Source organism: Triturus cristatus, chromosome 7, assembly GCF_964204655.1.
Source record: "Triturus cristatus chromosome 7, aTriCri1.1, whole genome shotgun sequence".
Taxonomy (NCBI): Eukaryota; Metazoa; Chordata; class Amphibia; order Caudata; family Salamandridae; genus Triturus; species Triturus cristatus.
Window position 1 is genome coordinate 1412472815 of NC_140590.1, and position 12995 is coordinate 1412485809.

The 12995-nt window shown below is 43.9% G+C and overlaps 1 protein-coding gene across 1 annotated transcript in view; it reads left to right on the plus strand.

Moving 5' to 3' along the window:
* The window catches only part of ATP9A (ATPase phospholipid transporting 9A), a 555816-nt gene that overhangs the window by 382955 nt on the left and 159866 nt on the right, over positions 1 to 12995 (plus strand). Inside the window, exon 17 of the mRNA XM_085619138.1 lies at positions 12553 to 12636. Within this exon, the coding sequence (XP_085475264.1) occupies positions 12553 to 12636 (84 nt within the window). The remainder of the gene's footprint in view (positions 1 to 12552; positions 12637 to 12995) is intronic.

The following is a 12995-nucleotide window of genomic DNA, read 5'->3' on the forward strand; positions in this document are numbered from 1 at the left end:
TCTCAATGATATATAAACTTATCTCAAAGTTTGTTTACGACATGGTACATTGAGCTTAAAAAAACTAAAATTAATAGAGGACTAGGATTTCCAGATTTCTCTAATATAATTTTTCTTTCTGGTAGCTGTCAGTATATGATGGTTGGAGGATAATTGCTTTATAAGGGGAACCTAAATGGCTTACTATAAATCCTGCTCAGACCTCTTTCTTTAGCAGCTTTACTATCTACATTTAGTAAAATTAATTTGTTATTCGAATAATAAGGAACACAAACAAGACCTGCACTTTTACAGTATGATTGTTTATTTCATGCTATGATTGCTTATCCCGAAAATATTCTCACTTTGGTATAATCCGCAATTGAAGTTTCAGAAAATTATACAATTTTTGAATTATTTGTGAATTAGAGCAGGTATTTTTTCTGCATGATATATGCCAAGCAAGTGTTTTTCATTATTTTAAAAACCTGCTAAATGTTAAATATTTTCAGGTAATTAATTCTTTTAATATGAATTACTGTGTAATAAATTACTAAATGCTTTTCCTATGGTGGTAGCAGTGGCTAGAATTCCATATTCCATATTATCCCTTAACATTTTTCAAGACTCGAGTCATTTAGTCTCTAAAATGTATAAGAAATGTAGTTCCCATATCTTAACCTGTTTGGTGAATACGTTTTCTAGATGATATTTTATCGTTGGCTCTCTCTGCCGAATAATGCAAAAAAATCTTGCTCCATAACATTTCAAGAATATTTCCTGTGGCTCTTTATGAAACTGATATATGGATTCCATGCACCTGAAAAATTATACAAAGCTAAATTGGCTGATTCTCCTTTATGTTGGCATTGTATTGATGCAACTTGTTTATTGAGTAATATATTAGTTGAATGCGTGTTATATTACAATTTTAGGTGTCAGTTTGGGAAATAATTCAAAAGATTTCACTCATCTTTGATGATATTTGTTTTCTATTATTATTTAATATGAAGTGGCACTTACATTCCTATTATCAGCTACTCAAGTCAAAATATTAAATGTCTTTAACTTTGAATGGGAACATTGCTAGTAATTTTTCTGTTCATACTCTGTAATCTTGGGTCACTTTTTATAGAAAATGTTTTGTGGTCTCCGTATCAAACTTAATGAAATCTCCTCTTTCACATCAGTTATTCTGGTAACCTATAGACAATAAACATATTTTAATGTTTGCTTCATTCTCTGAAATGTTTTCTGAAGAATTACACTATTGGCAACAATTATCATTGTAAAATTCTAAATATTCTTCTATACAGTTCTTTTTGCCCACATTTATTTTATTCTACGTTAATTATATTTTATTACATAATCTTAGTGTAATTCTATTTCGTATATATCACTCAATTTATGCTTAGTTTTCTGTCATTATATTTCAATTTTTTGTGGGCGGCGGAGCTTGCCTGAGCCGAAGATGACCACTCACTGCGTGAGCTCTGTGTGCCATCTCATTAATCCTTCACTTATCCTGCGTCCATAACTGGAAATTATTCTCACAGCTGTGTCAGAGGACTGCCTGCACCATCGACGGCGCCCAGAGTGACTTTCATCGAGTCCGCTTCAGGCTAGACGAGGTGGCTCGCTGGGGCCTGCTCATGCGCTCGGTGCGCTGGTCTGCATTGCAGCCTCTCCTGCCTTCGCCCGCCTGGGGCCTGCTGGCTCTGGGCTGTGCTGCGCCTCGTCCTGGGTCACTGGACACAGTGGACTCCATGCCTGCGTACCCGCCCTTGCCCCAGGAGGTCTGAGCTGGGCCGGGGCCTCGCCTTGGGGTACCGTACCCCCAGTGCGGTGCTGGACGTGTTTCGTACTGTGTGAGTCCCCCGGCAGACATTGATTGAGTTGCGGGCCTGCCAAGGTGCTGAGTGCAGCGTCGCGGAGTGGTAAGACTGGCCACACGGAGTGCTGTGCGGGCTGCACCGCCTGCCCAAGAAGCGTGGAGGGACTCCTGAGCACGGCAACAATTGACCGTGAGGTGTTCTGGCGGCTTCGGGCGGCATGCGGAGGGGCTAGCTTTACAGCTGCTGCCCTTGGAGGCCCTGCGGCAGGCCCTGGGTGCCTGCCACGCACTAGCGCCAACGGCAAAGCAGCGGTTTGTGGGGGGGGCACGCCACCCAACATCCTCCAACGAGTAGAGGGAGGCTTGTGGTGTCCCCAGCACCGGCTGCCCTTGGGCGACGAGTGGACCCCTGCTATACACCTGGGTTTCTGGTCATCTGCCTGACATTCCCAGGGGGGTGGGTGAGGAGAGGCCCTTGTCAGTGTATTGGAGCCTGCGCCACACAAGAGGGGAGATGGACACCTCCTCCCATTATTTTCCCCTTCTCATTGTCTGCGCTGGTGGGCTCCCATGGCTCCTTCCCAATAGGGACAACAGAGATCATATCTCCCCAACGGCTATCATTTCCCGGAGGTGACTGGGGGTCGGCTGGGGTGGCACCCAGGGACTCCCTGTGTAATTCATCAAGTATCTTTTTCATTGGAGCTTCCCCACAAGACTGCCCATGTCCTCGCAGATCTGTGCTGCATTCCCCGCACTCTTCCTACCTTGTTGGCCTTCTACCTTATTGAACAATGCCCGCGGGGCGACTCCTTCATCACTGTTGGTGTGTGACCCCTGTTCTGTGGCCTGATCTCATCGCCTGCGCTGCACATCCTTCGCCTTCCGTCAGCCCTAGTATCTGTTGTGCCTTGTCTGCAATACCTGGAAATTGCGGTGTGGGGCCCCTAGTGATCTTTGCACGTCATACGCATCGAAGCCTGGTGATCTTTTCCCATCGTGTTGGGAGCCCCTAACCGGTGAGGGGCGGAATATAACTTGCCCTGTTACTCTGGGAGTGGTGTGGCTGTCCCCCTAGAGCACAGCCAAGTTGGCTTCACGATATACGATGGGCAGGGTAGACAAAACACAGCCGAAACTTCAATTTGAGCAGCGCAAGTCGAGGACTAAAGAGGTGGAAGATGCCGGCCTTCCCACCGACGATCGCGAGGAAGTGTCCGAGGAAGCAGCGGTTGACCTAAATCAAATCCTAGCGGCAATGCAGAAAAGTCTCTCCACCATCAACAGCAAGATTGACACTTGCATACCGGATGGACAGAATGTCAGAACGCCTTGACAAACATGGCGAACGGATTGATATGACTGAAAGAAGGGTCACTGAGGTCGAGAAGGCGCAAACTGAGGTCAGTACGGCACAAAAATTACTTGCAAAGAGAATAGCTGCCCTGCAGGAGAAGACAGAAGATTTAGAGGCGAGGTCCAGGAGGAGTAACTTGCGCATTATGGGACTGCCGGAAACAACGCCCACTGGCAATATGGAGGTATTTACCAAAAACTGCTGGTCACACTCCTGGGTCGCAAGATATTTTCAGATATGTTTGTTGCGGAGCGGGCTCACAGATCGCTTGGCCCTAGGCCTCTCCAGGGGGTCCACCCAGACCAGTGATCACTAAGCTCCTGAACTACAGAGACAGGAACGCAGCCCTGAAGCATGCAAGAACGAAAGGCGCCCTCCAATTCGAAGTCTCTGCGATCTCCCTGTTTCCAGACTTCATGTCGAAGGTTCAGGAAGCCAGGCGTCAGCTTGCTCCCCTAAAAAGGCGATTACGTGATTAAAACATTGAATATGCAATGCTTTACCCAGCTAGGCTGAGAGTCAACTTAAATGGTCAGTCCAGAATCTTCCTAGACCCCAAATCACTCAAGAAGGCATGAAGGACCTTCGTAAAACAGCCGGGCACAGTCAGGACTCCGAGTAGCTAGGGGAGGCGTCCGGAGGTACTGCTGGGGACGAGGACTGAAGTGTCCCCCGCCGAACTTCGATGGAATGGAACTCATTGCAGGGCTTAGACTTGCTTAACCTAAGACTTTTTGCCTGTATCCTGGTGCCTTCTCTAATCCGCCCATGTATCCAGTGTACCGCAAGTATAGTTTAGCGTCTCCTGTTCATTTATGAGATTGGTTTCACCTCTTTGTTACTGTGCATCACAGTTATCTTTACACTTCGGGCGCGGGGGCGGGGGGGGCATGCTGACTATCCTGCTTTTTTTCATGTTCCGCATGGATGCTACGGAATTGTTATTGATGGCAGACGTATCATTTCCCTTTTGCAATTTTCATTTGCTTTCTTTTTTCTCACAATTGTGCGGTGAGGGTAACATCTGCCCCTGTCTGTTACTCACTGAAATAGTTTAACTGTTGTATGGGTTTTGTTGGGAAGGGTGGCGGGTGGGAGGGTATCGTTATTGCTCAGTTGGGAATTGCATGGCGTGGGTGGGGGGCAGGTCGGGTCGCGTTTTATTGGCTTTTTAGTTGTCTTTTTGTCAAGCAATGTTTGTTGTTTGTTTTCTTTTGCACACATTATACACATGGGATCTTCGTAATGCAGTAAGAGTGTCTCAGATTCAAGAATATCTTGTCGTATTCCCTATACCACATGGGCCAATTTTATGCACGGTCACTAAGGTGATGGCTTGAAGCTATTGAACTGGAACATAAGGGGCCTCAATGACTTCTGGAAAACTAGGAAAGTGATTTCCTACCTCAATAGACATAACATAGACATCGCGCTCCTGCATGAGACCCATCTGCCCACTGATTCACAGATGCTCACCCATAGGCGTCTTCATGGCACCTTTCATGCTGCCGGCTTCTCTACACACGCCCGAGGGGTACTGACATGGGTCAACACTAAAGATGGCATATCCCTGGAAGCTTTGATAACGGACAGGGAGGGGTGGTTTGTTATCTCTAAAATCAAAGGGAGGGGGATGAAGTTCGTACTTGTCAATGTATACGACCCGAATTTTGACAACCCGCAATTTTTCAGAGACTTTCTGACACACATGCGGCACTGGGCACCCCTTCCACTGCTTTGGGGTGGTGATCTTTATTGTCTACTCGATCCGGTGCTAGACCGCTCTGGGGTTCTGACGCAGAGACAGTCAGGCGCGGCTAGAGCCGTGGAAGATGCTCAATTTGTTTGATGTCTGGCTCTCCAGAAATAGGGGACATGGGGGATTTACCCACTACTCTGCCCCTCACAATCTATACACTAGGATCGATTACTAGTTTGCCTCCGGCCTCCTCACCGCTGCTATCCATAGCTGTAAACTCCACCCACGCTCATACTCAGACCACTCCCCATTTCAACTATGTCTCGAGACTCCGTCGAAACGGCCAGCACCCTTTACCTGGCGGTTCACGCCTTATTCCTTGCTCGACACCGTGTTCAGAGAAGAATTAGCTGAATTTATTGAGGTTTTCTTCAACACTAATATAGGCTCTGTCTCAAAGTTCTCCACGACATGGGAAGCCTTCAAAGTGTACATAAGGGGAATTGCTATCTCTAAGCATTCTGGAGTGCTCCGGTCCATCAGGAATAGGCTGACATCCCTGGAGAGGGAACTAGCTACTCTCGAACAGGAGGTTCAGACGGGACTTGCTGATCTGGGGACAGCAGAATTAAAAGTCAAGCTAGCAGAATATCACGATGCTGCAGACAGAGAGGTAAAATTTCTCAGCAAATATGCAGTTACCAAAACGTACGTTGAGCGGAAGCGCCCGGGCGCTACACTCGCGTCCATCCTGAAGGGTAGACGCGAGACTACTGGCATTACAGAAATTCGTACAGATGCAGGCGACCTTATATATGACTCCGAGGCTACCGAGAATAGGTTTAGGGATTATTATTCTGAGCTATATCTGTCCCACCAATCGGTGTGGGGGGTGACAGAATGGTAGATTATTTGGAAAATATCAAGCTCCACTGGCCGGAAGACGGGCACAGGGAATACCTGATGAGACCATTCGAGGCATGGGAAATCAATGAGGCACTCAAATCCATGAAGGCAGGGAGCGCTCCCGGGCAGTTCGGCCTCACTGTAGCCTTTTACAAGGAATTTAGGGGTCTCCTGGTCCCCCACCTGATATCCTTGTTCGAGGAGATGAGTGAGAGTAGTATGATGCTGCCATCGATGCGTGAGGCTCTGCTGGTCGCCCTTCCAAAGCCGGGCAATCCCGCTGATGAATGCTGATCGTATAGACCATTCTCCTTATTGAATGTGGACACAAAGCTTTTCACAAAAGTTATCGCCAATCGCTTGGCCCCGTTGGTTCCTGTCCTGGTCTGTCCCGAACAGGATGGCTTTGTGCCCGGTTGCATGCTCACCCTTAATCTGCACACAGTTTTTGTGGCTATCCAACATACCAAGACTGAAGTCAAGGCAGACGCGATATTCTTAGATGCCGAGAAGGCCTTTGACTCGATTGAGTGGGATTTTATGATAGTCCTGAGGCGAATGGGGGTGGGAGAGCGATTTTCCAACTTGGTCTCCGTCTTGTACAACTCCCCTACCGCAAGGGTCAGAGTGGGTAATTTAGTCACATCTCCTTTTCAAAATTCCAGGGGCACTCGACAGGGGTGCCCATTGTCGCTGCTCCTCTATGCCATCGTGGCTGAGCCCTTGGGGTGTGCACTACGTGAGTACCATATCCATTGCGGGATTCGGTTCCCCGGGTACAATCTAATCATCTCCACTTATGCAGACAACACCCTGCTATATCTTAGAGATCCTTAATCTAACCTCTCCCCAGTTTTGAGGGAGGTGTTGCTTTATGGCGAGTTCCTGGCCTCTGAGTAAATTGGGCTAAGTCCGTTATTTTTCCTCTCACACCGTCAAGTTAGATTTTCTGTTACAGTGGACTACTGACTCGGTGCGCTACCTAGGCATACAAGTCCACACTGACTCTGAAGTGGTGTTCCATGACAACTATGGTAGAGCTGTGGCCAGACTTGAGGACTATGTCGGCAGATGGATACGCCTGCCTTTATTTTTTCATGGACCGAGTCTCTTTGATGAAAATGGTAGTGCTGCCTCGATTTTTATTCCTGTTCTGCAACATACCGATGATACTCCCCCACCCCCCCCTTTTTTAAATGTATTAAATCACTCCTTGGCGCCTGGGCTGGTAAGCAACCACGAGTCCGCCGAGATTTTAACACTACCTTACTCCATGGGAGGTCTGGGCGCCCCAGATTTAGAACTCTACTACTACGCAGCCCAATGTATGCTGGTGTATCACTGGCTGCATCAGCAATCCCCCGCCTCACTTGCATATATAGAGGGTTGCGGCTGCGCCCTCTTAACTGGCTTCATCCTTGTTTAAGGCACCTCATAGACGCTCGGGGGTGTTGGACTCTATTAACACCACTACACACGCATGGTCTAATATTTTGAAGAAGCAGGCTGCGACCATATTATAATATGAAGCAAATGGATAGTTGGGGAAAGCCACAGCTGCACTACCCTACTATACACGACAGTGTCAATGATAGATATAGTTCTGATTGCCCACCTCTGAGGTCCACTATCCATGGGCCATATACGTTTGAACACCAAATTCCTTTAACAGAGAGGCAAAACAAGGAGTGACAATAATGATGGTACATAACGTATTTCAAAAACAAGTATACATAAAGAAAGAATAAGTTCTTTTAATTTGTTGTAGGTTGAGCAAGCAGCAGAGAAACAGCCAACGCGTTTCGCCCAACAGCGGGCTTCCTCGGGGCTGTAGAGAACAACATACATTTTTCAGAAAAATGATATTGATAAAATTATATTACAATACAATATTGCATTTAATATAATGTGACCAACAAAAAGTGAATGTTGGTCACATTGCGCAAAAACCATTGATTTTTAGTGACAGCTAAATAATTCAAGTCATCCTCTACCATAAATAATGGTCGAGAAATGTAGGTGCCGACAAATTATAAATGAAGTAAAATACAATGAATCGTTAGAGAGAAGAAAAAAACTAGAAAAAAACTAGATGGGAAGAAGGAAAGTGCCCATGAATGAAGAAAGGACATAAAAACCATCCACACTATTAGGTAAAATCCATATACCAATAGAAAAGTCGATACGAAGTATATGTAGAACAACAAAACACAGGAAAAGCCCAAAGAATGAACAACGTAGAAACCACGTGTGCATGGACCCAAGAAACCAAAGAAACCAAAAGACCAAGAAATAAAGTGCTCAAGAAACGCAACGAGTGAGACCTATGAATTCTCAAACAGGCTTACCACATCTGAGTATTAATTCCGTGATTGATTAACCAATAAGTTTGAAAGGTATATCAGTAAAACACAAGTGGACAAACATCCACATACAAATCTCACCAAGGATTGGAGTGTAGTCCGATCCAGTCCAGAACCTAACGTTTATCCTGACATCAACTTTGGATCACTGTGTCAGAAAACATAATCGTATATGTAACAATACAATCAATGCAGCTATTTATTAGATGCCAAAAAACACTTATTTACTGTATTAATAGTCACTCAATAGTAGTACAATAGTACCTTTGTTTTTGAACGAAAAAGTCTCATCAAGTGTCCCAATTAATAGAAATCAATCCAACGGAAAATTCATCAATGGGTCACAATCAAAAGAAGAATTATTTTTCTCCAAACAGTCAGAAGTAGCCAAAACCATTCACTTCGATTGGTGAATTCTTATCTGAGCACCAAAAAGAAATAAATGATAAAGAATTTAGCTTAATGTTTCATATTTAATTTATTTAAAGCCATACGCCTTAAATAAACCTTCGCGCCAAATAAATATTGACGTTTTATAAAACTCATCCTGATCAGGATATATAGTCAAAAAGACTTAAAATTAGGCCTTCACGAAAAGTCACGTATATAATGTATTAAACACCGTGTCAAAGTTATCGGTGTCTAACGGGTTTATGCAGGCCAATATTTAAAAAGATAGTAAACATACGACATTCAGGTGATGTCAGCCAAGCTGAGTAAAATTATAGTAACAACTGTTCGCTTAGCCCACCTATAGAGGTGAATCAGAAGACACGCGTTCCGATGTTAAAAAGTGCTTGCATCGTTATAATTACAAATGTTCAATTAAGCCACCTGTTAAGGTGAGTCGTAAGACACGAGTTCTAATGTTAGCAGGTACTAGCAACACTTACTCAATATTCTTTATCCAAACGACTCCATACCACTCTTAGTTCTAGGATCACGGAACCGCGAATGCTCTTCAAACGTAGGTCGGAAACGCGTCAGGTACCACGTGTCCTTAAATAGTCTTCCTGATTGGATGGGCATATTTACTTCCTCAAACCGTAACAAGGTTTTTTATTGCTCCAATGATAACTGATACATACGTAGGTGGCAATGCGCCATAATTCCTCATTTTGAAAAAACTCCTATTTTTATTTATTTGACTTATTTCATAGATGACAGAAATTTAGGTATCTTCGAAGTGTGAACCGGAAATAAAACAATGGCCACATAACCCAAGACGAGTTAGTCTATAGATACAGTCGAGCTCACTACCCTGAACTCGGAAGTTATTTAATGTTATAAACAACCAAAAAACAAATAGAACGTCAACAATAAGTTTCTTCGCGATACAAATTCAAAAAGTTTCAACAAAACTTTATCAAATTTGACAACTCCATCCCAGGCACAAAGAACCAAAGCGTATACATGCAACGCTACACAATCATGTTCTAATTTTCACCATTTTTATCACAACGTAGTGACAATGTGAACACGAACATAAAAACCTCAAAGAAACCTCCAACATGCAGCGAACCAAAATGTCCTAACTGAAATTTAATACGGGCACCCATGGGAAACTGTTCTTGTTTTCATCATTCCCATTTCCCATGGCGACAGTGCGAATGCAATCCGCAAACTCCAAGAAATCGTCAACGATACAGCAAATCAAGAATACAGGACACAGATACTCTGAGTGATGTAACCACCATTCATACAGCATTATAGCCAGAGGTTCATCATTCGAAAGAGTAGAAGACAAGGACAAGACACTGGAAAGAGAGACAGACCCAGAAACAAAAAGGTGAAGAGCATGTAAGAAATCATCTATGCTGGGTTTTAATATCCACTTAGGTCCAACATTGCACAATATATAGTCAATACCAACATTCTGACCAAGTATATGACAATCTGATTATAATCAATATAAATGTTTCAGCATGGACGAAAGCCAGAGAATACCCATAATGTCAAAACGGACAGTTGTGATACCAAACAGGTGACAATATCATATCCAACTAACATAATCTGAACTGCTTAACACGAAGACAACAATCTATATTTAGAGGGTATGTCAGTGATGTTGTTAGATAACACAGTTTGATGGTAGGTTCACAATGATGTATTCAATATGGTAGAGTCTAACATGCCACTTACAACAAATAATGCATCTCATTGTCAGAATTCAGCCCTAATGTGACAGATCTCAATTTACAAATCCATAGTGCCTCGAGTTGTCTGAGTCGTAACTCCCTGTTTCCCCCGCGTCTATCAGCAAGAACTTGATCAATTGCATGAAACTTGAATTTTGATTTGGGCAATTCAGACGTACAGACATGGGTTATTAGAGCATGCTCTCCTATGTTCTTGGATTCGTACACGTAATTGTCTGACTGTACTGCCTACGTATATTTTAGAGCAGTTGCAAACAATTACATAGATTACATATGTTGACTGACAATTCAAAAAATGATTAATCTCATACTTGTATTGATTATTATATGAAAACCATGTTGTTTTGTTCATACCCAACTGGCACATATTGCAATTTCCACAGACAAAAAAACCTTTTGGTCGTTTGAGCCACATTTCAGAATTGCGACCATATTATATTCTCCTTTAGCCCCCATTGAGTTGTGTACTTGCATGCCGCCCTTAAGGAGTTGGGGGTGCAACATGCACTTTGCAGCACTTGATATTACTTGTATCGGCGACTTCTTCGTGGATGGTGTCAGGCGAGAGTGGAAGGACATCGTCCCGGACGGACGAGAGGTTACTCCACTGACGTTATTTCACTAGTAGAGGGTGCGGCAGGCACTGCAGTATGTTGGGTGATGACTTGTCTGAGCCTCCAGATGGCGCTCCCTATACACTTTTGCTAAAAGTGAAATCCCCCTGTAAGGTGGTTTCCAACATTTACTCTCTTACCCAGGAATATCGGAGGCACCATTACACTAAAGCTAGACTTGACTGGCAGACTGATTTAGATAGAGCCCTAGATGATGCCGCGTGGCGCTGCTGTTGCGAGGCCACGCGTCGCGTCTCCTTGAATGGCCGGCACCGCCTCATTCACTTTAAATTTATCAATAGAGTGTACTACACACCGCTTCGGCTTTATAGATATGGGTTTAGTGACTCTGCGAGGTGCAGAGGTGCAGCCTTGACTCTGCTGGGTTATTTCACATGGCTTGGTTGTGCCCAGCGGTGGCTGATTACTGGTCGGTTAACTTTCAGAAACTTAGTGAAATTTTGGGAGAGGGCCTGCACCCTGATCCGCTGCTGGCGCTTCTCGGCTATTCCAAACACATTCGTAAAAATATTCAATGTTTAGTTGACATGAGGCTACTATTGGCCAAGCGGGTAGTGGCGATGCACTGGGCCCGAGGCCCCCCTCCCAGCATAGTGCAGTGGACCCGTGACATGTTATACTGCAATACATAAAATGAATTATATAGCGAACTGCTCCCTCCCCGGAATCGTCCCAAGAATTTCTGGGGCCTATATCAAGAGTATCTTGCCACTCAGTCCTAACTGGTTCTCCTGTCGCCCCTTCCTCTTTTCTCCAGATGGGTCTGGCAGGGGGGCGGTGGCGACACGCTGTTGGCTTCCCTGGGGCACTGTAATTGTGTTGTGACTAGGGTTATTGCACTAAAAAGATCAGTTCTAATGGGGTCCTCTGTGGAACTGTCTATACTCATTGTTCCTCTGCTATGTTTAAAGGTATACTCATGACTAGAGCAATTGTCTCCTGGTAGTGGCCATTACCCCTTACTGTAAAGTCCCTTGATACTGTACATTCCACGTGGAAGATCTCTGGATCAAACATGTATGTATACTGTGACTGTTTGTTTTTGTATTTTCTTTCTTTCATTCAGAAGTGACATTATTTGTATTGTGTTACTTGACTGCAAAATTCAATAAAGATATATATATTTTTTTTTTTACATGTTTTGTATATGTTTGACATGTGATATTCTTCATAATAATTTCAATAAAGATATTTGAGCTCAACAATTTGACCTGGGTGCTGAAAAGTCCTGAAATGTACCAGTCTACAGAAAGTATTCAAACCACCCAGTAGAGAATTCTGGTACATCTCAATCTGCTGCTCAAGACCTCACTTCTACTGCTCAAGACCTCACTGTGTGACAGTGGGGGTCCAGAAAAAGGCACCTGTCAGCTAGGAGTTAGGTCACTATCACACTAAGAAGCCAGAGAAGCTCTGAAAGTGTTGGGGCCAATGTACTAGGTTTTGGCATAAACAGTGCCCCACCAGCTGTCAACAAAAGGCCCGGGGCGGTAACAGCCTTGTGAATTGGTGCTTGCAGGCATTTAGTCCGTTTACATAGTATATCGTTGTTTTGACACCTGTTTAAGGGAGAACTATTTCATCAAGCTCCTATGTATGTTTTTCTCTTTTTCTTTATAGTGTGGTAACATGGCCAGGGAAGGCTTGAGAGTTCTGGTTGTTGCTAAGAAGTCCTTAACGGAAGAACAGTATCAAGATTTTGAGGTAAAATGCTTACTTGGTTTCTTTATATTGTAATTGTATTTTTTACATCAAGGGTGATGTCATCAGCATTTAGAGCGTGAGTTACAGATTGCAGAGCTAACCACTGGGGAATTCTATTGCCTTTTTGGATTAAATAATTAACCTTAACTGTGCTATAACTGTGGATTTTAAAGTGATTTCATGTTTTTTTTCTCAATTTTGTTTTTATTGAATTTTTCATCACAATTGTCACAGCACATGGCAATGCATAGAATCATACGTTCCGTATTCAGCTGTAGTAGTACTAATTCCGATTACAGAGTATCACGGTTATTACGGGTCCCAGGGTCTCCAAGAAATCATATACACATTACCAGTAT